The 25,000-nt window shown below is 34.3% G+C and overlaps 6 protein-coding genes across 11 annotated transcripts; 4 read left to right on the forward strand and 2 right to left on the reverse strand.

Moving 5' to 3' along the window:
- Nucleotides 1–2,684: 2,684 nt before the first annotated feature.
- On the forward strand, nt 2,685–14,480 carry LOC105224495 (uncharacterized). Of its 5 annotated transcripts, none has more exons than XM_011202594.4 (7): nt 2,685–2,824; nt 7,740–7,979; nt 8,262–8,389; nt 8,473–8,577; nt 8,658–9,273; nt 9,774–9,939; nt 10,003–14,480. In XM_011202594.4, the coding sequence occupies exons 2-7, from the start codon at nt 7,794–7,796 to the stop codon at nt 10,413–10,415; spliced, it is 1,614 nt and encodes a 537-aa protein (XP_011200896.2). In that variant the 5' UTR covers nt 2,685–2,824; nt 7,740–7,793; the 3' UTR covers nt 10,416–14,480. The 5 variants fall into 5 exon arrangements, with proteins under 5 accessions (XP_011200896.2, XP_019845183.2, XP_019845184.2 ...); XM_019989624.3 differs by lacking the exon at nt 2,685–2,824 and adding an exon at nt 3,516–3,657; XM_019989625.3 differs by lacking the exon at nt 2,685–2,824 and adding an exon at nt 7,034–7,173.
- On the forward strand, nt 5,120–6,924 carry LOC105224494 (TWiK family of potassium channels protein 18). Its single transcript, XM_019989627.3, has one exon. The coding sequence runs from the start codon at nt 5,643–5,645 to the stop codon at nt 6,798–6,800; it is 1,158 nt and encodes a 385-aa protein (XP_019845186.2). The 5' UTR covers nt 5,120–5,642; the 3' UTR covers nt 6,801–6,924.
- Nucleotides 14,481–14,592: 112 nt separating the features above from the next.
- LOC105224497 (uncharacterized) lies at nt 14,593–15,792 on the reverse strand. The gene is made up of 2 exons (XM_011202595.4): nt 15,330–15,792; nt 14,593–15,270 (listed from the first exon to the last, which is right to left on the reverse strand). Exons 1-2 carry the CDS (start codon nt 15,647–15,649, stop codon nt 14,952–14,954), a joined length of 639 nt encoding a protein of 212 aa, XP_011200897.2. The 5' UTR covers nt 15,650–15,792; the 3' UTR covers nt 14,593–14,951.
- Nucleotides 15,793–16,523: 731 nt separating this feature from the next.
- On the forward strand, nt 16,524–17,636 carry LOC105224499 (vesicle transport through interaction with t-SNAREs homolog 1A). Its single transcript, XM_011202597.4, has 2 exons — nt 16,524–16,784; nt 16,843–17,636. Exons 1-2 carry the CDS (start codon nt 16,629–16,631, stop codon nt 17,050–17,052), a joined length of 366 nt encoding a protein of 121 aa, XP_011200899.2. The 5' UTR covers nt 16,524–16,628; the 3' UTR covers nt 17,053–17,636.
- Nucleotides 17,328–20,221, reverse strand: LOC105224498 (WD repeat-containing protein 37). Its single transcript, XM_011202596.4, has 5 exons — nt 19,802–20,221; nt 19,138–19,738; nt 18,683–19,063; nt 18,376–18,622; nt 17,328–18,315 (listed from the first exon to the last, which is right to left on the reverse strand). The coding sequence occupies exons 1-5, from the start codon at nt 19,941–19,943 to the stop codon at nt 18,190–18,192; spliced, it is 1,497 nt and encodes a 498-aa protein (XP_011200898.1). The 5' UTR covers nt 19,944–20,221; the 3' UTR covers nt 17,328–18,189.
- Nucleotides 20,222–21,406: 1,185 nt separating this feature from the next.
- LOC105224501 (S-phase kinase-associated protein 2) lies at nt 21,407–24,879 on the forward strand. Of its 2 annotated transcripts, none has more exons than XM_011202601.4 (6): nt 21,407–21,564; nt 22,377–23,055; nt 23,114–23,623; nt 23,690–24,101; nt 24,182–24,341; nt 24,404–24,879. In XM_011202601.4, exons 1-6 carry the CDS (start codon nt 21,506–21,508, stop codon nt 24,588–24,590), a joined length of 2,007 nt encoding a protein of 668 aa, XP_011200903.2. In that variant the 5' UTR covers nt 21,407–21,505; the 3' UTR covers nt 24,591–24,879. The 2 variants fall into 2 exon arrangements, with proteins under 2 accessions (XP_011200903.2, XP_011200904.2); XM_011202602.4 differs by lacking the exon at nt 21,407–21,564 and adding an exon at nt 21,898–22,240.
- The last annotated feature ends 121 nt before the right edge of the window (nt 24,880–25,000 follow it).

The following is a 25,000-nucleotide window of genomic DNA, read 5'->3' on the forward strand; positions in this document are numbered from 1 at the left end:
GGAGGTCTTCCTCTTCCTCTGTTTCCCCCGGCGGGTACTGCGTCGAATACTTTCAGAGCTGGAGTGTTTTCGTCTATTCGGACAACATGACCTAGCCAGCGTAGCCGCTGTCTTTTAATTCGCTGAACTATGTCAATGTCGTCGTATATCTCGTACAGCTCATCGTTCCATCGAATGCGATATTCGCCGTGGCCAACGCGCAAAGGACCGTAAATCTTTCGCAGAACTTTTCTCTCGAAAACTCGCAACGTCGACTCATCAGTTGTTGCCATCGTCCAGGCCTCTGCACCATATAGCAGGACGGGAATTATGAGTGACTTATAGAGTTTGGTTTTTGTTCGTCGAGAGAGGACTTTGCTTCTCAATTGCCTACTCAGTTTAATGTAGCACCTGGTGGCAAGAGTTATCCTGCGTTGTATTTCCAGGCTGACATTTTTGGTGGTGTTTACGCTGGTTCCAAGATAGACGAAATTATCTACAACTTTAAAGTTATGTGACGTGAGAGCCAAATCGCGAGAGCGACGACTGTTTGTTCAATGACAGGAGATATTTCGTCGTGCCCTCGTTCACAGCCAGACCCATTTGCTTTGCTTCCTTGTCCAGTCTGAAGAAAGCAGAACTAACAGTGCGGGTGGTTAGGTTATTCTACTAGGTCAATAAGCCACACCTAGATCATTTTGGTCCATTGCGATTCCAGATGGAGTTCAGTCACTAAGTTTATGAGGTCCATGATGGTCGTTCCATCGGGTTTTCATTTTCTTTACCATACTTTTGCCCAGATCGCCGTATAGACAATGCATGGATTTTCCAAGACCTCAGCTTGTAATATACTACAGTAGTCTGGCTGTGCACCACTCTACGGCACAGTAGAGCATTAACATTAGCTGTGTAACACCAGAGAGAGAGAGAGAGAGAGAGAGCCCAAGGTTGTGCCGAGCATCTGTCTAAACGCATATAAAGCATTGCTAGCTTTTCTCACTCTTCCTTCCATGTTGTGTTTCCACAGCAGTTTGTTGTCCAAAACCAATAAAGTTGTAGAATTTTATAAATTATGTACATTGAACATAGGGCAGGTCAAAAAAAGCTACAGGCATTCTTTCATTCACTAATACCAATTTCCTCAATGCGGTAAACATGCCATAATCAAAACGATTTTATTCAAATATCGGGACAAACAGATATCCGGAAATCATACATCCAATAAGATGATTGCAGGCCATCATTTTTTTAAAGCGAGCTATGCGTTAATTATGGCATCTACTTGACCTTGTTTGAAGCTATGATGATCCAAGTCGATACAGTAAGTAAATCATCAATTTTAGAAAAATAAATCATATATAGGGCGATGCGTTTGGTATTTGCATACACAAACTGCTTTATTACATTTTCTCATAGAAGATCATTTTAGAAGCATATATTCAGTTCGGTCTACGTAGCGAGATTTTTATCACCCCCAGCACTATTAATCCGACAACATTTATTCAAATTACTTCAGGAATGTTTTCTGTCGCTACAACAATTATGAGTAGACACTACTTATTCTTGTTGTATGCATTATAAACTTTGTAGTAGAATATATCGCAAGACTAAGTAGAATATTTAAAATTATCGACAGAAACATTTTTTTACCAGAACCTAACTGAACGATGGCGGCTAACCAAACATTGAAAAAACGGTCCTTATACTTTTATAAATATCACTATGAATATAGAACTGGATATTGTTGTGCAGCGTACGTAACGTATTCGGAATGAAAACGACGTCTTTTTTGTACATTTCGTTGCCCTTTTTGTTACCTGTATGTTTAAGGTTTTACTCTTCCACTTAGATCCTCTTTACAACTAATATTTTCAAAGAATTTTCTTGGACGTTGTATATATTGTACATATGTATGTATATATACAGCTTTGTTATACGAATGACTTACCAGTTCCACAGCGCCGCTGGAAGCTTCCCATGAAACTTCCAATCTTTTTGGCATGTTGGTATTGCAGTGCGCATTAGTGTAATACGGCAGTTCCGTTGATTAAATGACAGGAAATAAACGAAATGTAGCCATTATAAAAAGTAATACACACGTACATTAGCAAAAAAATTTAAAACCCCATTGTTAAAATTATATAAGATATTAGGCAGATATTAGAACTGTACTTCTTAAAAACATAACTTATTAGATTAAATACTATATGTCAAAGTTGATTGTTGATATATCAAAAAAACAATGGGGGAACAAAATCAAAATATGCTATTGTAATTTATCTTTTTCCGACATTATTTACGTAAACCGAATGCAAATATCCATCGCTACTTGGAAAATCCTTTTTAAATATCAATAAAGTATACTTAAATAGCTTACTTATTTTAAAATTAAATTGTATATAAACCGTTTTCATTTCTTGTTAATAGTGCAGTATTTTTATCTAAATCCGAGAACGTATATCGTAATTTACGCTCTCTGTCTAAAATGACAGCAGTTCCGTTGACAGAACGAAATCGATGGATTTCGGTATTATGGAATGAACGATGCATTTCCAGTTTAAGAAAGAAACGAGAAAATCTCATAAAAAGAAAACTGCGAATTTTTGTTGAAATTCGGGCGCAATATTGTGTGAAAAAAACTATAATTTGTTTAAAGTTGTAATATTGTGTATGTTCTTCATGAAATTGATAATATTTTAAAGACAGATGTCAAGAAAAGTGAAATTTTCGCATTATTTGTAAAATTTGCAGCAAACTGCATTGGTGATTTTTCTGCGACTTCTGCTAAAGGGAGGGCGAAGCGCATACATACAGAGATTATTCTCATTGGTGTATAACAAACGCCGTAAGTTATTTACATTCAAAGTTTGCTAATGCATTAATTTCTAGCGCCGGCTTTGGCCACAAGCCAAAATATGATTATATGTGAAAATAAGGTTTACTGATTTATTATTGTAAATTACAAGTTAACCCGCTAATGTACCCTCAACCTGCTATTGCCCCCTCCCTATAGTAGTGCCAAAAATTGCTCATTGATGGTGTGAAAAAATTGTTTGTCGCGTTCTGTTTCCATTCCATTTTCACTTATTCACTTGCATTGTTTCTGTCAGTGCGCACCTCATTTACCGTCGAGTGGGTAGTGAAAAGTACAGCGCGCCACCATTTGTGGTGATTTCAGTGTAAAATTTTATAATGCACCAATGTCTGGCAAAAACGTTTATGTAAAATTGATGAACAATATTTAGGAGTGACATCGCCTCTCTTAAGGATTACTGCAGTTAATCTTAGTGGGTGTGAATCGTGTTCACCTCCAAATCTGCTAATAATTAGCATATGTACTTTGATATATATTTCTTCGCACAGATACATATGTGTGAATATAGATTATGCTGACTTTAATATTCGCCGTATTCCAGTGTAAAAAGCAAAATAGTGAAGAGTGAAAAAGTGTAGATATTTTCAATGTCATTCATATATACGTAAAATTAATTTCAATTAGATTTCGTATTTGTTTTGTAAAATAACAACTCCATTTACTATTGACGGTGAAACATATCGGAATTGATTATTCAATAATCTGATTTGAAAATATTATAAAGAGATAAAAACAAACCATTAAGGGCTAAACAGCTGGCTTTGTTGACAGTAGGATTTCGTTATTCATATATTTATACCATGGTAAATATAAAAATTAGTATTAATATTTTGTTAATTTTATATATGTAACTCAGGTGTTCGTGGAAAGAGGGATAATCGGTCGTCGGGCTTCCAAGATTATCCTTACATTTATGTCTGTGCCTTACGTCGAAAGCTATCCTTAAGATATGTAACACTAGTTTACAGTAATTTCGCGACTGTGATGCTAAAACCAAAAATGAAAAAAATTCCCAATACGTAGGTTTTTTTGAATTGTGGTCAAGCAGTGTATAGATCAAACCACCACCATTTACTCAATATACTACCGCTTCCACGACAGCCGCATCTACGTAGCCGGAAAGGACGCGGACTTTTATCCGGCCAAGGAAGGTTAACTCAACAGAATTCTGCCACAACAACAACTAAATTGACTAAAAAAGCTTTACTTGATATATTCCATATTTTTCTTTCAGATTTGTTTCGTAGTGTAATTATAGTCACAATTTTAGTAAGACTTGGAATCAATTGATCAATCAATTTCTTTACCGCGAACAGGGTATATTAAATTTGCCATAACGTTCATAACTCACTGAGACGAAACTGCTCATTTCTCGGAATCGCCGATATCGAACTTCTTCAATCAATTTCTTTACCGCGAACAGGGTATATTAAATTTGCCATAACGTTCATAACTCACTGAGACGAAACTGCTCATTTCTCGGAATCGCCGATATCGAACTTCTATAGAATATAGCTGTCATACCAACTGAACGATCAAAATCATCTCCTTGTATGCAAAACTTTTTCATTTAAGAGATATTTTCGTGTAATTTGGTACGGATTAATATCCAAGGCACCCTATGAAAATATCTGGTTTGATCTGGTCAATTCTGCCAAAGTCTTGTAAATAAATGATTCAATTTAAGGGAGTGTAAAAGAAACTGAACCGATGAATATCTAAAATCAAATAATGTAATAAGCATTATTCATACATACTTATATGATGTAGGTGTGTATATGTGAGCATACTGATATATTTAGGTAACTCAAGTACCTAAAGGTTTAAACTAATAAATTAATTTAATACATATAGAAATTTAAAGGATGAATAAGTTAAGATTAGTTTTGAGAGAAGTACAATTAATGTCCTAATTGTATTTCAATGTGAATTTCAAGCGAGCAACAAGTCAATTGTGCTCTAAGTCATCTTGAGCGGCAAGAATAGCACAAATATGTGTCAGTTAAACACTGCGGTAAACGCTTCGGAAAGTGGCACAGTATTTATAATTTTTATTTTTTCATAAAAATTTTCGTTTTGTACAAAAGCATACAAAAATATATGTATGTACATATATAAATACACTATATATATGTTCATATGGTATTTTCTAAATATTGTAAAGAATAAATTCTTTTTGAGGTAATTATAAAATATTTTGTTGAAAACTCTTAATTATAGATTTTTGTTTTTTACATCTTGCAGCTATGCACGAAATGCACGCGTTTTTCCCAATTTAATATCAATGGGAGCTCGTTGGGATCAATATGTAAACAAAAATCATATATCGTAGGCACATAAATGCTAAGAACAAACGTAATTATTGTATTGTAAATGTATAATATGCAACGAGAGAAAAAGTTTCGATCACTGAGCGTTACTGGACAGGCAAATGTATTTGAATACATTTGACTTTAGTTGCGTTCGATATACGAGATCGATCAGACCAGGACCGTTGGTTGTGCGTTCAATCGTATTTTTAGTTAAATTTAATGTGCAACACGTCGCGCTTAAATCTATTTTTGGTGATTCTGAAATTTATGGAAAATATATACGGCAACTGTGATGAAGCACTAATATGTGTAGTTGTAATACTGGCAGTTTAATAATTGACGTATTTGAAGGAATATTAAATCTAGCAAACGCTTTGATCATTCGTCGCTATGAGCTAATTATATAATGGCGAATTAAATCAAGTAAATGACACTACGTTGGTTGTACCTTCTGACGTTTGTTTACGAAATCGAAAATGTCGAAATCTATGCGAAATTCGCGTCACAACAGTCGCGCCGAATCCTCGAATTCGTCCTCCTCTCCCAGCAACCCACCGCGAAAGCGTGTCAAACGATGTTGTCGAAATTTCGTCACTTTTATGTGTACGCAAGTGGGTGTGGGCGCATTAATTGTACTCTACGCTATCTTTGGAGCGCTCTCCTTTATGCATATAGAACGAAAATACGTTGACGAGAACACAGCCTATGTCAGTGAACTGCGGCATAATTGTGCAGAGAAAATGTGGAATATCACTGAAAAATTTAATACTTTTGACCGTAGCGAATGGCAAAATAATACCTTAGATATATTGCAACAATATCAAACAGAAATCGCCACATTAATAAAAAATGGCTATGTTGGACGGACACCAGAACAGATTTGGTCCTTTCCGGCGGCATTAATGTTCTGTTTATCGGTCATCACAATGATCGGTTATGGCAATATGGTACCACGTACACCTTGGGGCAAAGGTTTCACAGTTATTTATGCCACTTTTGGCATACCCCTTTATATACTATATTTCCTTAATATGGGGAAAGTGTTGGCGCGGTCATTCAAGTTCCTATACCGCAGCTTACATGAATGTGCGCAGGAGCGTAATAAATATGAATCTCGTTTGGATGCACTCGAAAATGGTAGTTTAGGTGCATTACAACGGAAAAAAATCATTGTACCGTCAACTGCGTGCCTATGGGTAATCATATCCTATATTATAACAGGCACTATTATGTTTGCGAATTGGGAGAAATGGTCTTTTTTAAACTCTTTCTACTTCTGCATGACATCATTATGCAAAATTGGTTTTGGTGATTTTGTGCCTGGTGCATCATTGATAACAGCGGCTGACATAGATGCAGCATCACTGAAAATAAAAGAAGATGCCTCTGCTGACCCCGAAGACTTGTTCAATATGCAACTAATAACTGATCAAAATTCAAAATTGGCAATTAATTTTTTCTATATGCTAATAGGCATGGGTTTGGTTTCCATGTGCTACAACTTGATGCGAGAGGCGGTACGCATGAAAATAAAGGAGATAAAAGAGGATACCAAACTATGCTTGGAGGATACACGTGCTCGATTTATGGGATGTTGTGGAACACGAGAATACTATGACGAAGACTACTACTAAACAACTCTCAAGACATTTACCTAAATTTATGCGTATATATATATTGAAACATTTATACAGAGTGTTTAGTGTGAGTGAGTGTGATATCGGCGTACCTATCGCGAGTGTGTAGGTTTAATTTTGTTTAGTTATTGTTTCATCGACAACGAAAGTGCTTAAGTGGTCAAAGACAGTCCACTAAGAAAAAATGAATTGTGTTTATAAAAATAAATATTTACAATTTGGGGTAATTACTGACTAAGTGGGGTATGCGAATGAGCTTTCAAAACTGTTTGATTTATATTTAATGAAAAAAGAAACACAACAAGTATTTATATAGTGGCGCACATCAAACTGAAGAGGAGTTGGGAAGAGGAATTAATTATCAATAATGGTTCGGTAAACAAATTCAATATCTATATTCACATTTTTGAAATGTATATATTTCCCCATAAGCAATTTTTAAATAGACTATGTAACCTACATAAAACGAAAGAAAAATACAAATTCTACATTATATTTATAACTCATTAATATATAGTATAGCTATATTTGTATGTATTTACAAAATAATTATTGCCTTAAGTATGCTACACAGGGATATGTTTCATCTGTTATGTATTTTTAAACTTAGGACAGCAATTGTAGAGCTCAAATTATTCAAGTTCAAAAAGTTTTACAATCCGTGCAAAAAAATATTTCAAGACTCAGTATTGATTGATTGATTATTAAACAAGGAATGCACCGCGACCTTAGGTCTATTGAGCTCTCTTCTAAACCACAAAGACTCATCTAGCTCCCGCATATTGATAAAGCCCAATATTCTGGGCCCTGGAAAAATGGATCCAAGGGCCTTAAAGCTGCGTCTTCCAACTGCAATATACCGTTATATATGTATATAAAATTATATTCGATTGAACAACAGTCTTGTGGTTGATTATACAAATTTTGTTTTTACAGGCAATCATTGAACATTTTTTGAAACTACAAAAAAGGGTCACAAACTTCGGGGTAATGCTAGGCGGCAGTACGGATCGTCTATGCACACCGAGCACATCAGCTGGCCCATTTCGTATTTTTGCCGTTACTGGCTTCCAAAACCGGGCAAATGATATTGTCTATTGTCCACCGATACGGCCGACAGGCAGCGAGAATGCTGAAGATTCAACTGCCGTTGTTTACTTCGGCGGAGACGTACAGGTATGTTCGCCATTATAATATACAAATTTAAATAAAATAGTGGTATAAAAATGTTATATAACAATAAATTTAGTAAAAATAATACTTTTTTTTTAAACTAAGCGAATTGAGCAGAAATTTGATTGACGAATGTTACACGCAATCAGTCTTAACTTCGACAATCGTTAAAATGAGACTGAAACTTGTATGTACGTATTTACATTTTCTTTTTGGAAAAAAATTAGGAAAAGTGTTCCGAAACATTAAATTATATGTATAAGATTCGCCTTCTTCTTGTTTTAGGACTTTCCGGAGAGCATGGAAACGAACCGAGATAGTCGCGGCTACATGAAATACAACTTAGAGAACTCTGCCATACTGCTACGTGAGGCTTTTCCGCGCGCACATATCATTGTCATCCGGCCTGTAAGGTAAACAACGAACCTTAATTCTATAGCGCATTTTTATTGTGATAGCATAATTAAAGTATTTTTATTTTCTATTGTGAACACAGAATGGAGTTCAAAACTTTTAGTTGTTTCGACAATTTCGTACGTGGTAATAACGCTGGTGTTCCCGACCATACTCCAATGAACCACGCTTTACAACATTTAGAAAAGTAAGTTGCCATCAAATACAGACCTAATAATGATATACCTATCATTAAAAATTTATTCGTTTTGTAATTTTTTTTTACAGATTACTTCAAAATCTTTCTCAACGACTGATCTCCATACCCGAAAATGAGATAATGGACCAGGCTGCTCAAGCAGCCGCCGCTGCTGCTGCTGTGGCTGCTGCCGCCGCATTGGTATCATCTACGCTCTCCACAGCATCGACTGACACGTCCGCCTCCTCATCAGCATTGAATGATAATAATCAAGACATGGATATAGATATATTACAAGTTCAAGAGAACGTAACTGTCGATGCAGATGGCGCAGTAATATTTCCAATTGTCACCGGTGCTGGCACAGGTGGTGGAGTTAATAGCGCCAGTAATAGTAGCGGAGGAGGCGTTACAGCATCGGCAAATAATGCCGCTAACAGTAACATAGCATCAACGACCACAACTCCACATAGCACTCAAAAGGCTCCTCTACAATCTACCGCTCATCAAGCGCAAACTAATAACGCACATTTCAATAATATTGGTGGTGGTAGTAACAACAGTAACGAGTGTGTAACACAAGCACAATCGCAACAACTCACCCGACAAAATAGCAATCCTTTGTGGTGGAGAGAGAATTTGAATTTAGACAAAGCGAAGCTGGTTCTAATTGGCTTCAGCAAAGGATGTGTGGTCCTCAATCAAGTGAGTCACATTTGGTGTAAAAATCTGAAAATATATTACCTTTCACACCTGCAAGTAATGCCTTTAAAAACACTCTTTTAAAATAGTTATGTTGGTTAGCATTTTTTTACCCTGCTCTATAGCATTTTGTTCCCTGAAGAGGGTATATTCAGTTTGCCCCGAAGTTTGTAACACGCGATGCAAACGGAGACCCTATAAAATTTATATATAGTCTAGTCCCTTTTGAAATATATATCTGAAGATTTACACACGTATTTTTCTTCCCAAGTACAATATCAGATCACTATAGCATAGAGCTCACATACAAACCGACCCGTTAAACTGAAGTTCTTGTATGGAAACGGTTTTATTTGTGAAGGTGTAACCGAATTTCGGTATATACAATATATATATGTATATATATAATGATGAGTATTTTTAGAGGCATAACTATTATGTTGCATATTATTCCACAAGCTTCCAAGTATTAGTAAATAACTAATGCCTTATTTTTATTGCAGTTCATTTATGAATTTCACTACTTAAAAACTCTAACACCGGATGATAGTACAATGATACGTTTGCTTTCACGCATCAAAGATATGTATTGGCTCGATGGTGGGCATGGTGGCCAAAAGAACACATGGATTACGTCCAGAAGCCTGCTGGAAACACTAACAAGAATGGGTACTTACAAAATAATGCAAATTAACTGTTTCTTATAATAAATATTAATTTTACCACACACAGGCATGAATATTCATGTACATTTGACACCATATCAAGTGCAGGATGATCGTCGGCCGTGGATACGAAAGGAGGAGAAAATTTTCACAGACATGCTACGACGCTTAGGAGCACCGATCACGCGTCATCTACACTATGATAGTCAAACAGCGAATTTAATGACACATTTTGAGGTATTACAGGCTTTTTGCCAGCACATACATACGCTAAATCAGCAACAGCAATTACAAATGCAACAACAACAGCAAACAGCACAGCAGCAGCAGCAACAAGCATCGGCTCTGCAGCCGCTGCAGCAATCTTCAAGTAACATTCAAATTAATGAACAGTTACAACAACAACAACAACAACAAACACAGCTTAACAATACAAATCGTTCAGAGTTGGGCAAGGCAAGCAATAGTGGAGCGAAGTGACACCATCGTCGTCGCAATGTTGGCCGTTTACATTTGCGTAGGGTAGCAGCAGCGGCTGCAGCACCGACCAGCAGCACATCGGCAACGACGTCAAAGAAAGTAATGCATGTATCGCCACAACCACAACAGCCATTACTGCAGCAGCAACAGCAGCACCCTCAACAACATCAACCTGTAGTCGCTACACCATCGAATTTCACATTTCTCGACATAGCAACCACATCAATTGTAAATAATTATACGCGACATTTTCCACAAAACACAAGCATACCAGCTACAGCTACAACCACAACAGCAGCTATACATAACCGTCAACGCCAAAAAGCGCCAAATTTGCAGAGAGTTCGACCAAGACCCAATCAACGTCAGCACCAACACAGAGGGCAACCAACTAAAATTCACCATTATTCGCGTGCAAAAGGTAGACTTCTGCATCACCAGACTTGTCGTTAAATGCAACGGGCACTAAGGAATCATGCAAATATATGCGTAAGCATAAATATATACATATATATTTGTGCACATACGCAATTACCGGTCCCTCGTGCTCTGCTAAGTTATTATTTATCAATTAGTTTTGTGTTGTAATTTAGTATGTTAAGAAAAGTTTATTTTAATGGCGATTCCCATAATCTAAAAGCATAATAATACAACAAATTCGATTTAAATTTTAATTGTAATTTATAATTGGCAGACATTGGGTCTAAAAGAATGAATGTGTATGTAAAAAGTATGTCAACAGAATAGTTTAACTTGATTTATATTCATTGTTAGGCATAAGTGCTATGAACACATTCATAAACAATTTAAATGCTGTACAAGTCTTTCTCCCACTGAGACCAATGACCTTGCCGTGGAGAAAGAACCAGAAAATGGTTTACATGAATTTTTAATATTAGGCTACATTTAATTTAAGTATTGCTATCAAAGAGTATTTGGTGCACTAAATTTAAGCGTTAGCTCTATTCTAGGTAGGTTGCTATGTATATTTAATTCAAATCCATACATTTTTATAATTTTTGATAAATCTGTCACAGATCAAGTTTTTTATACACATTAATCACCATTAACCAGTGCAATTTCTTTAGACATTTATATTTGTCTTAATTTTCTATTATTTATTCACCTCTTATTTAGAATGCATCCTTTTAAGAATATTTACTTATAATCAACAAATTCGCAAACAAAAACTGCTTTTGCTAAAAAAAAATAAATTTATTCTTATTTAAATACAACTAAGAGAAAAGATATTAAAATTTTAATATTATGTTTGAACTTCTCACAACCATATACAAGTACTGCAAACAATAATATTATTTGCTCAACTTATAAACATTAATTATCATTTGGTGGGGTAGGGTATAGTCAAGGTCACGAAAAATTAGTATTTTAATTTTTTTTTTCAATATTTTTTTTCTTTTCAACCAACAGTTAGTTGTTTCCAAAAAAAATCGAAATTAAAAAAAAAATTTATCACGCACTATTTTTTATATTTCGGATTTACTTCAAGGTCTATTTCTAAGTTATGAACCTTTTTTTTTTAAATTGTGACTACCCGTAGCCCTTCGTTATAACCACATTTGCAATCAATTGTATAGATATTTTTTACAAGAGTTAAAAACTACATTATCTTGAACGCCATCAAGTATATATTATTACATATACATATAAAGTTGTGGTAGTTGTGAAACTCTTGCACTGCACGTCAAAAAAAATTTCAAAGTTTAGTTGAAGAAGAAATAGGTCCTACAAAAATTATATCGACGTAATGCACAAAACATATAAACTTTAAGAATACATTATAAGTAATTGCTATTAATAAATTCTATTGATTTCAGAGTCTTTCCAATAAACAATATTTTCATTTGCATACTTCAACTGTATAAAGATAAACACTATTTTCTTCATATTTTTTTTTGTTTTTTTTTACTATATTTGCATAATTCCTAGCCTTTTTGTTCGGTAACGAAAAATGAGTATGCTTCCAATTCCATTTAAATTTAAAATTATTCATACATAAATTTTATATACAGTTTGTTTAACATTTGTCCCACATTAAAGTATTCATTTTATATAATAAAATATATTCCTTTATATTATATTTAAATATGCATATTTTTCTTTTTTGCATAAAGTAAAAAATTAAAAAAAAAAGAATTTAACTTATTATAGTAGACCTGACAGTCATGAGTCAGGTCTTACAATAGCATCATCAAATATTTCCATAAATGTATCAAAATTCACAAAAATTATTTTTAAATCCCTTGCAGATTAGCAAAGATAATAAATGTTTATTGCACTTCATATTAAAAAAACTAAAGTAACTCATTCAGCAGATTCGCAATAAAAATATAATATTTCCTTAAAAATGTGATTTCACAAATAACATAAAAATAAATACTCATGTGTTTGTAGCAGATAGCTAGTATAAAAATTATGAGCATCACTCTGAACTAGGCGTCTCTTAAAAAAAAAAAAGTACTTAATTTGTAAAGGATTGTAAAAATTTGCTCTGTTTTGCCAAAATAAAAGACGAGTTTTACAAATTCACGTTCATACATGTATACCTGTTGCAAAGCAACCACCGTTACAAACCCATTTTTACCAACAGCTACTACGGTGTGATCAACTCAACTAATACTTTTATAATTTGACAATTATTTCGTCAAAAAATAATTCAATAAATCCAACAGAACCTAATGTACAGCAATATAAATGTGGTCACGTACCTACATATAAAGGAACAGGCCTGCATGTATGTATATGTGATAAAAAAGTATTAACACGAATAATAATTTTTTGTGTTAAATATCAATAAACACAATTACTGTGGTGCAATGACTGTAAAATCGGTCGACTGCAATTTCGTGTAGAAAAACATTAAAGAATTGTATTTGTTCGTGGTTAGACATCCACCATACTTTGTTTAATCATTATCGTCGTTCCACTTTACTTTTATTGTTTTATACAAATATTCAAAATTATTTTTGAGCTATGCCAACGAGTTGGATGAAAACTCTGCCCGATTCGACCCTACTGTCGCTGGAATGGATACCTAACGTTGACTGATTTTATATGCTTTTATTACCATTTCTTAAGCTTTGTTTCTCGAATTTGGTATTTTTTAATGGTGGTTTATATGGCTAAACATTTGCTAAAATTCAGTTTTTTTTTAGAACTTTTTGAACTTTACTATTTGTGGAAGCTATTGTTGTCTTCATGCCTTTATTCCCTTTATTTGTTATATGGGATTTGCGGTTCTATTTTTCTAGTGTGATTCAGTTTGTTCAAAGTTTCTTTAATTGATAATAATAAGCGTTAATATTTTCCAATTTTACTTTTACACACTTCACTTCAGCTACCACTTAAAATGATGAAAACACTATAAATACGCACACAGAAATATACTTGTAAAATTACGCCATAAAAAGCATCGAAATATAAATTCACTCTAATTGAAAAATAGATTATTAAACAAAATAAAACTTTGCTAAATGCTAATGAATATACATATATAAGTTATAAGTTTACTTTCATGATAAATGTACCTTTTCGAATTTGCAGTTCAAAATTGCCATATTTAAAATGCTAACCAAACCAAGCCCAAGCCATTGTCGATATTTATGTATTTGTTTCAAAAATTATTCGTAAGTAAGAAAATATTTTTATTTGTATATACATTTGGCTTATTGAAAATATGTCTGAAAACATTTACAAAATTACAAGTATAGATTTAGCGATGCTTGATATAATATGTGTGCGAAATAACTATTTCTCTTAAAAAATTAAATCAAATGTAAAATAACATATATTATACATTAGTGGACTTAATTTCAAAATGGGCTCTATCTACATACATACATATATGAAGAATTTACTCCCGACGTAAGCCCTTTTGAGATTAATAACTCGTAATAATACAAATTATATTAAGAAGAAAAATAATTGAAAGCAAAGTGGAAATATAATTTATAATTGTCAACTGAAGAAAATATATTAAGTTATCTATAATTTTTGTTTGAGAATATTCCTGATATATTTCAAATATAACTTATTAGCGTAAAATGGTCGTTTTCGTTAAATTTTTTAAAGAATTTATTTTCAAATGCACGTAAGTACGCATATTTGGTAATACATGTACCCAACTACCCAAAAGAAAAATTGCTTCTAAATTAAATACTGGAATAAATAAGTTATAATCTTTATTATCATTACAAAATCTAATCACACATAATTCAATGCCCTAGTACTTAATAATTGGAAAATTTTGAATATACAATCTATGATATTTTTTTTTTTTTTGAGTATAGAAGCTAATTTATTCACAAATGCAAATTAGACAGACTTATAAGGCGATTTTTTTTAATGCACAGCATCTTTTAACATATTCGATTCAAAATCCTATTTATTTTAAACTAAATCTACATTAATTACACTAACTGTCTATAGCATTATTTGCCTTTTTAAGAGTATTGTTTCTAACACTAATATAACCGATAACTAAATTGTGGTGCATTACAGACACAATATATATATTTATTGTGTACATTTAATTGTACAGCTAATTGTCAACCATTCATCGCTGCCATCGCAGCAATCGCAGATGCCATCATTAACACGACTACTGTGTACAAATACGTCTACGCCGCGCCCCGTGATGTGTCGTTTTTGGTATTTACAATAAAACCTTCCATTTTGACAAGCGTTTGTGCTGGGCTCATCACTTCCATCGGAAAAACAGTCGCAAAAGTCATCATTGACACGTTCAAATAGCACTTCTTTACTACCGTCCAAACAGCGAAACTTGCCGTCGAAATTTGGTTTATATGAATCATAATCAAACAGACGAATGCCGCTATTAAAACAATGCTGATGAGAAATGAGAAAAATAAACTTTTTTTTATATAAACTTACCGTATAATTTTTATAGAATCATCCGGAGAATTCATTTCTAATGCCGCAACTCCGTCTCCGCCGCCTCCTCCTTCATCGTAGTCATCACTTTGTTTTCGTCCAAGAGATTTTATCACTTCCAAATGCTTCTTGCGAAGTCCTTTCATCGTACCTTCTAAACTCCATGGCGTACTTGCACTATGCAATTGATTTATGGAAAAAGCTTGATAGATTATAAACACTATGCCTAATAGGAATACTCCTAATAAGAACATCTTGGACTTTTGCTTATAGAATGGTTTATAATAGATATTTTCACGTTTGACCCAAGTTTTTCGCATTGTGATTTCTACTTAATGACTTTTTGTTAATGCCAATACCTGATTGTTTCTAAATTTTAGAAAAACAATAATTTTACTTATTCATAAATATAAAAATGTAAATGTGTCAAGAATTATTTTTGTTTACTTGCCACTGCTTTTCAATTGTTCGTGCTGCCGTGGCAAGGGTTAAGAATTGAAGGGTTGTATTCTCACTAACTATTAATTAGAGATAGTCAAACAAAGTGCACTATTTTTATAAAAAAATGGTTCAAACTCTAACAACTATCAAAGCATAATTTTAAATAACAAAAAATTAAAAAAAAAAATTACAAATAAAAACAGATAAACAATAGGGGTATTCTCTTGCTCTTGCAAAACCCGGTGCACGGTGCAAGCATTGCAAATTTACAACGGCACAACAACAAACACACGCAGAAAAATATTTGCAAGGGCTGTGAAATATGTCAGACCAAAACCCGTGTATATTAGCGTGCAATGTCACGCAAAAATAAAATTGCAACCCTGTTGTAGTTGCCATTTTACATAAAGACATATTACGTCGTTAAATTGTTAAGAAAGGTAAATTTTAATTAGATTTTATAATTTCTATTTAAATTATAAAGTTTTGTTACAGTTTTTTTTGTTAAAAATGCATGCAGAAGGTGCTCTAATTCACAATAGCCATGCACAATAGTCATTTACAATAAATTGACTGAATCAGTCGCTCATATATCACTAGATTCTGCAATGGGTGCTCTCGTGCCCTTGTATATTTTGGTGTAGTATTTTTGCAATCTGCAATCTTGCAAGAGCAAGAGAATACCCCTAATTTAATGAGAATAACTTATGTCAAATATAACTAACCTAAACGATCTGGCAATAATATCAAATTGATTTCAAAACAATACAACAGCTGATTGTTTTTATTATCAAGTGCTAATCATTTTATTAAAAAAAGGTTGTCATTTACTAAGTAATTCGACGTATACTATTAAAAATGTCGGGCCCTTACAATTGGCAAAAGTCTACAGAGCGACAAAATACAACGCAATCTCAATTAGTAGCAAACAGCTACGATATCCTTGAGCGAAGCTCTGCGAGCATACAGCGATCCAATCAAGTTGCAATCGAAACTGAACAGATAGGCACTGAAGTATGTAGAAATGTATAAGGAAACTATAATAAAATGCAATCAATTTTCTTTAATTTAGGTATTATCTGAGTTAAATGAGCAACGAGAATCTCTATTGCGTTCTACACGGCGGCTTCAAGATGCAGACGCAGACATTGTGCAATCAGGAAGCGTTATTAAAAAACTACGACGCGAAGTGCTTTATAATAAATTAATTTTGGTGGTCATTATAATTTTAGAAATGTGTATACTAGCCGGATTAATAGTGCTCAAATTTGTACGTTTTTAGTTTGATATTAATGAGGCAAATGAATTGAATACTCGTGTAAAGGAAACCATTAAAACGTAACCGGGATGACCCATACACCTTACAATAACAGCATATTGTGGTTTCAAAACACCTATAGCATGGCATAGAAAATCCATGTAACCAAAGTAGATGCATATTTATTCCTGGACAACTACTAAACTCGGCGTAATTCTACCACTACAAAATTATTTGGTGAATGTTTTGTGGCTTTGACACAAATAAACAGAACATAAAATTAACTAAGCTTTACTCGAAAATTTTCAATTCATTACACACAATTCTTTTTATTTAACATTTATGTAAATAACAATTTTCCTAGAGCATAAGCTAAACCAATATTTCCAAGTGCGTTTACGCTAATAGTAGTGCTACATTTCTAAGAAATCTGTATTTTTATATGTATTAAATAACGTTTACTAATCAATACACATCCAGACGTAAATATTTATGGGTGTATATTAAAATCGTAATAGTAGCATTTTATAAATGATATATGCATTTGTATGTATGCTGTTATGTATATTTATAATATGTACATAATAAATGATAAACGTAATATTCGATATATTCGTGTGTATATATATTTTGTATTGAAACACTTGGCTCCAACTTTTTGCATTCGCAATACTTTCATAGGTTAAACCAGCTTGGCATTCGGAGGAAATATATTTTTAGTAAACATATCAATAAAAGTAAAAAGATGTCGGGAAAATTTCAGAAATATACAACATTGATAAGATTTTTAATATGTATGAGGTTGTATACATATGAAACAAATAGATATATTCCCAATTTTTATATTCATTCAAATATATAGATGCTTTAAAATAATATAAAAAAATTACTTTTAGCAATTTAAATATTAACGGAGATTAATTTTAAAAATTCATAATTAATTAAGTGTATAGAGTCTATATTTTCTCACAGTTCAATGCTGTTGCTAATTAGAACAATTACAAAAAATCTTGATGACGATAAGTAGGACATCTTCACAGTAATTACATCTACGGGTATTCATCTACACACAGATTAAATAAATAAATTCCTTTTTTCCACACAATAACCGTAATTAATTTGAAATTCGTAATAAACAATGGTTTAAACTTTTAGTGACTTTCAATTTTCTTTCGGTAAAATTATGGACCACCCAAAAACGCGCCTATCAAAGCCACATGAAAATAAATCACAATTGAATAACGGATCTTCAGCCCAAGCTACGGAAGATACCATACGACGGTGACCCTAGAATAGCGCAGAAATTTTAAAATGATTTCTTACATGCAACAATATTTTAATTCAAACCTGTCGGCTCGTTCGTGGTAATCGCGCCACACGTTGACCATTCAAATCGAACAAACGTATTTGCCTGTTGTCATGTGGTATTGCAATAATCCCGGCGCTTGAGACAGCTAAACGATTTACAGAGGAATCCGTACGTATAGTCGCCAGAGCAGAACGCATATTTCGTAATTCCCAAACTTTGACTGTGCGATCATCCGATCCAGACACTACTTTATCATCGCGCGCAAATACAGTTGACGTTACGCTTCTAAATCATTCATATAAATAAAATGTAATAAATTTATTACATTTATAATGTTTTACTTACTCTGTGTGTCCCTGAAATACCGATACAGCGGGAATTTCATAGCGAAAGTCCCAAAGTCGAAAAGTTGAGTCGCGTGATGCTGTAACCACTAATCGTTGCGAAGCATGTGCCGAGACGTGTGTTAATTCATGGTCGTGTCCAGTAAGAGTCTGCACGGGCTCGCGAGATTCTACGTCCCACAAAATTGCTGTACGGTCCCAGCTACCTGTTATTATTTGCCTATGATCCATGCTGGGCAACCAATCAGCAGCCACTACCACGGATGAATGCCCGCCCAGACCAGTAAACTCGCACAAAGGAGTGCGCAATGTGTCAACGCGATCTCGATCTTCCACTTGTTCATCACTGTCGTCGAGCTCTTCCTCTGAGGAATGACCTCTCCTGTAGTTATCATATGAATATATTTATTTACTCATTAGCAGTTTTAAATTTAATGAATATATATTGGAAATTACTTGGAAGATTCCCAGTTAACAGCTGCTTGCCAAATGTGTGCTGTGCCATCGCCACTACCTGTTAATACTAAGTCGCGATTCTGATGAAACTTTACTGAATTCACAGAGCCAGCATGTCCTTGATATTGTAGAAGGCATCGACCATTTTCGATACCCCAAATGCACGCGGTATGGTCTGCTGATGCTGTGCCTATAATGGGCTGACCAACCTTGGCAGTCACTTGCCAAACTCCATCCTTATGCCCACAGAATTCTCGCGTTACTTGGCTAACCACTGTTTGTGCCTTGAAGCTTGATACAATTCGACTCGTTTGCGCTTTAATTTTATTGCTGGCTTTCACTTTGTTACTGCTTGATGTAAATTTTGCTTTGAGACCCTTACTTCCGCCACCACCAATAATTGAAGCAAGTGCGGTAGAATCTCCATCATCATGTCCTAAGGCGGATGTAACATTTGTTTGGATCGTACTAGTTAGGCCCGTATTCGATGTATTTCCTGCAATAATGTTCGTGCCGCTACCACCTGCAGCAATTACTCCAGCTGAGCGTTCATATGAGCTAATCAGATCTTTGCTCATGCAGTGATCGAGTTTCTCTTGCACTATTTAATTTACAATTATTCGTATAACTAAAATTACTTGAATAAAGAATTTATAATACATACAACTTAAATTTTCCAAATATAACAGTTCAAATTCTTTTTCTATCTGACCAAATAGTGAGTGCAAGCGGGCTCGAAACGGTGCATCCTCCGGTATGGTGATATCTTCTGCCAAGCTGGACAGTCGATGTTTGGACGGCTTCATATTCGGTTAGTTCTTTATAAATTCGTTTATTTTACAATTTGTTTATATTTTAACAATTTTCCCTGTTTTTCGTACGTCTTAGTATTACTCGTACACCCACATACCGATTGATTCAATTACGATGCAGTAGTACAGATTCTGATAGTATGAAAATATACCTTCTTGATAATTTAATTAACGTTTGTTTATTTTCTGCATTGCTATATATTTCATATTGCTGTATACATTTAATATGAGATTTATCTGGATGCAGCTGAAAATAACGTATGCCTCTTCTAGTAAATGGTCAACTACATTCACAATACACAACACAGGGAGACTGTAAAACTGAGATGAGCAGAAAAGGAATGTAATAGAATAAAGTTACGTTATTATTCTATTCCAAGTCATTTTATATGCATAAATACCGTTATCTAGACATAAATTTTGTAGATTTGAAAGCCAGGGTACATCACAAAATAGTGATCGTGATTTTTTTCAATATTAAAGGGTTCCTTACCTAAAGCAGTTTGATGTACTTTACCAGAATAAACTCATGTATATATTCCAAGTTACCTAGCAGAACTTGATTAAAATTTCAGTGAATAAAGTAAATAAAAAGCAGTTTCCTTGCGAGTAATACTTTAGTTAAAAAAAAATGAACAGAGAAACACGAAATTTGAAGAAGGGTGCAAAATTTGACTAATCCCAAATCATTGGCTAAAATCAAATGGCACGTAGCAATTGATATGTTTAGTTTATCAGAAATTTCTCTGATGGGGATTCGACGATTGGCCGATACTATTTTCTACACTTAATTAATGTTATTATCTTTTCTTTGAGTGATTGGGTATCCAACACTCTCTTCGTCGCCGATAAACGGTGCCTTTGTTCAAAGTAACTTCACAATACTCCACAGTCAACATTCGGAATGCGCTTGCGCATTTGCTTTTGTTTTTTACCTAAAATTGTATACAGATTCCTTGAGCCGTTTTTTGGAAAATTTTTTGCCAAAATTTAAGACGAACCAAAATACGTCCAAGGAAAGCAGCTGTCAAAAATTAATCACAAATTCAAAGTGGTCGATCTTGTCAGCAAAAGTAAGGGATATGAGTACCAACATAACTCAACAAAGCAATCGATTCGCCACAATTTTTGTATACAAACATCGTGTGGTGGAATGGTATGTGTGGTGGCAATTTTTTGAACTTTTTGATATTACCACACGGACCTAGTCAATTTCAATTAAATTTAAAAATATTTTTTGGCCAATTGCCACTGCATTCAACTTTTCTATTTATGATTGTGCTAATTCAAAAATTTCTTTTTTCGCAAATTAATGAGACTACAATCTTTTGCACGCAATAAAACCAACTAACACTAAACACTCTGGATTACCCTATTGGACATAGTGGATTTCTAAACTATTTTAAACGTGATGGAAGCCCTAATGGCTGGAATGCAGAAAAGTTGGCAATCTTGCACTTGTTGATTGTAAAATTTCACTCGCAGCGAAATTTGCTTTGTGATATTTAGCAAGAAAATTAAAGTTTTAAAAAATAAAGTGAAAATTTATTTATACAATGAGTAATAAAAAATTGAAAGAGACAGATAATATTGAAAATTTATGTCCGACAACAAGGTAAAGGAAATTCTTTTTAAAATGTGTTAAATCTTTGATAGAAGAGCCTCATTCATAAAACATATGTACTGGTGTTGTTGGGTGGTGTAGTTTGAATAAAAAATTACCCAAGAAATGGCGCAAATATGTGACAGAAGTGACAGCGTTGGCGCACATTGGCGGCAACGTGTCAGCCGACAGTGCGTATTAAACACAGTTCGCCGCAAAAAGTGGTGGCGCTCAATGTGGGTGTGTAGTGTTTTGGTTTTGTATACAATGCATTTGTGTTTGTGTGTTTGTCAACGAATATGGGCAGGAGGGAAGATAGCCGATCGCTGCCGAATGACAGTCAGTGGTAGACTCCACCATCCATCAAATATACTTGTTGTCAAACAAAACACGGTGCATTTTTTGTCGTATCTGTTTAATTGGTGTACAACAAATGCATTTTTAAGTTTATAAGTGAATTATTGCACAGTTACAAACTCAAATAAATTATATGCTGAGTATATAAAAGTGATTTCGAGAAAAAATATACATCCTGCAAGTGCTTGTCACGTATTTCCATAGACCGTCTTTTCCAAAAGTCATTGACTTTCAGCTTTATCTTTAATATTGCATTTCATGCAACAGTAGAAAATAGAGCAAACATTTACTAATTTTTCAAAAGCATTTCTGCTGATTAATTAAATCAGAGGTTTGTGACCTTAACCAATTAACGTGTGATATGTGTACAATCGTGCTTGGTTATAATCTTCTGACAAAAATAAACTAATGATAAACCATATATAAGGTTACAGTAAAATAAATAAAAAAAAGAAAATTATTTACAGAAAACGCGTCAAAACTAACCCAGTCACAAATTGGAAAATTGCTAAGCTTGACTCGAACTCATCCCCAACCGTTCTTACAAGCGAACATTTGGACGAGATGGGCATTGGAATGCTCGACTCGGAAGAAAGCTCGTCATCTGCCGCTTCTGCCATAGCATTAGTGTTGAGCGCCAGTGCAGATGAAAATTCTAATGGAGTCACTCCTAATTTGGATGCGCCAAAGATGTGCCACCAACGTTATACGACCTATCGCACACTAGATAATACCTTAGACAGTACTTTTAACAGTGACACTAGCGATAATACAACAATAGCCACTCCGGGCAGAGGACTCATTGAAACAGATTGTATTAATATAAGCCAGCATTGCAGTAACAATAATAACATCGTAATGGATTCATATGGTGATAAAAATAATAAACTGAATTCGCAACAACAAAGCGGAGATAAGGTATTACTTCCATATAGGAAGGTGGCTATACTTGGTATGGGTGCGGGGAATCCTACCAACAGCTCATCACCGCATACAACGGCAATCGCCCCCCCACCCTACACAACAAATTCAAATTCGAATTCGCCTTCTGCTGGAAGAAGCACTCGTAGTCCTTTGGCTATTGTGTCAGGAAACAGCAACATTCGTGCATCTCGAAGTGCTACACAACATATTCAACCGCAACAGGTATTCTTGCAATCAGTTGAAAAATGACAAAAATTATGTTTTAATACATTTTTTACAGAGTATGAATATGGGTGTAGCGACTATTAATACTTCAAATGCTTTTAATAATAATAGTGGGTCATCGCCAAATAGTTACATGTGTATGCCTTCAACAAGTAAACAATCACTTCTCAGACAACAACAGCGGCAGCAGCAACAACAACAACAGAATACTCAAATTCAAAATAAAAGTCAAAATCGAACATCGCAAGCGGCAAACGAACAACAACCGCCTATGGTTGTATATGATAACTTCTTTTTGTTTAGACAGCAACAGTTGCGGGATCATATTTCCGATGGCAAAGATCATTTTAGCACACTATCGGATGAGATAATTTTACAAATTTTCAAATGGTTGCCGAAGAAAGCACTTATACGTTGCAGTTATGTTTGTCGACGGTTTAATAGATGTGCCAGCGATGAATCACTGTGGACACGTTTGGATTTAGGGGGACGTCACTTGCGTGCAGGTGCTCTGGAAAATATTCTCACCCGCGGTGTTGTCATAATGCGTTTGGCCCAAGCTGAGGTGAGTGCCATTTTTATTTTTTCGAAATGTTCTCAATATATCTACATATATTTGATTAATTTTCAGCTGAGTCATCCCGTTTTCGATAGTGACTTTCTACACGCCGAACCAAAATTCGAATCAAAGTTACAGTATTTAGATCTTAGTATGGTATCGGTTGCAAAGCCCTCACTCAAGATGCTATTATCACGCTGTCGTCAATTGAAAAAGCTCAGCTTGGAGCATGTACCAATTAACGATGAAATTTGCAATGAAATTGCAAAGAATACCAACTTAGAGGCACTAAACCTAGCCATGTGTATTGGATTGGAGGCATGGAGTGTACGCAAGATAATGGAATCATTGAAAAATTTAAACAGCCTAAATATTTCTTGGACCAATCTGTCTGTAGATGCCGTTACATCGGTGGTGACAAATGTTACACCAAATCTCTTGCGATTAAATATGGCAGGTTGCCGTAAAACATTATATGATTCTCGTAAGTTTTCACAATATAATAACAAATCAGCTAATGGTTTGAGAATTAATGTCTAATATATTTGCCATTTCTATTTGCAGATGTGGCGAGCTTAGCTAAACGATGTCCACAACTTTTAGAAATCGATTTTTCTGATTGCACTGCATTGACCGGCAATGTCATTAACATTATTTGCCGATTTAAAATGCTTGAATACTTGTCACTTTCGCGCTGCTACCTTATCCCTGCCTCTGCCTATATGTAAGTAGATGTGTCTGTCTATATTAATGTATGCCAAACACTTACGATTGCTTTTGTTTTAGGGAGCTAAACAACTTGCCCACACTAACCTATCTCGACATATTTGGTATGCTCTCAGAGACTGGAATGGAATTGCTAGAGCAAAACTTTCCCAATATAGGAATTAATAAATTCATACATAGTTCGGTGGCTAGACCGACAGTGGGCACACGCCGCACATCAGTGTGGGGTCTTCGTACTCGTGACTAGAATATAAACATAGACGAAATAATATGTGTATTAGGCTTAGTAACGGCACAGAAATCCATTGCAGTTTTGTATTAGTTTTTTAATTCATTGTTTTATATATGATACAATTAGCTTCTAATAAAATTGTCATAATGTCAAAAATCGTTTGAGAGAAACATTAATTATGTTAAATATTATGAAGGAATTCAACATTTCATTGTTCTAGTTTTATTAAGGATACAATTCGTGTTGTCTTTTCGTATACCTACTATAAATAAACTTATAAGGTCATTTGTTTACATCTAAATAACGACTGTGGATTCTTTTCTTTGGGGTTTCCAATGGAGATCTATGCAAATATAATTTTTTATCCGGTCAAGGACTGTGCGCTCGGCAGAATTTTGTCCTTACAATAACAATAAAAACATTTC

Source organism: Bactrocera dorsalis, unplaced genomic scaffold (assembly GCF_023373825.1).
Source record: "Bactrocera dorsalis isolate Fly_Bdor unplaced genomic scaffold, ASM2337382v1 BdCtg337, whole genome shotgun sequence".
Lineage (NCBI taxonomy): Eukaryota > Metazoa > Arthropoda > Insecta > Diptera > Tephritidae > Bactrocera > Bactrocera dorsalis.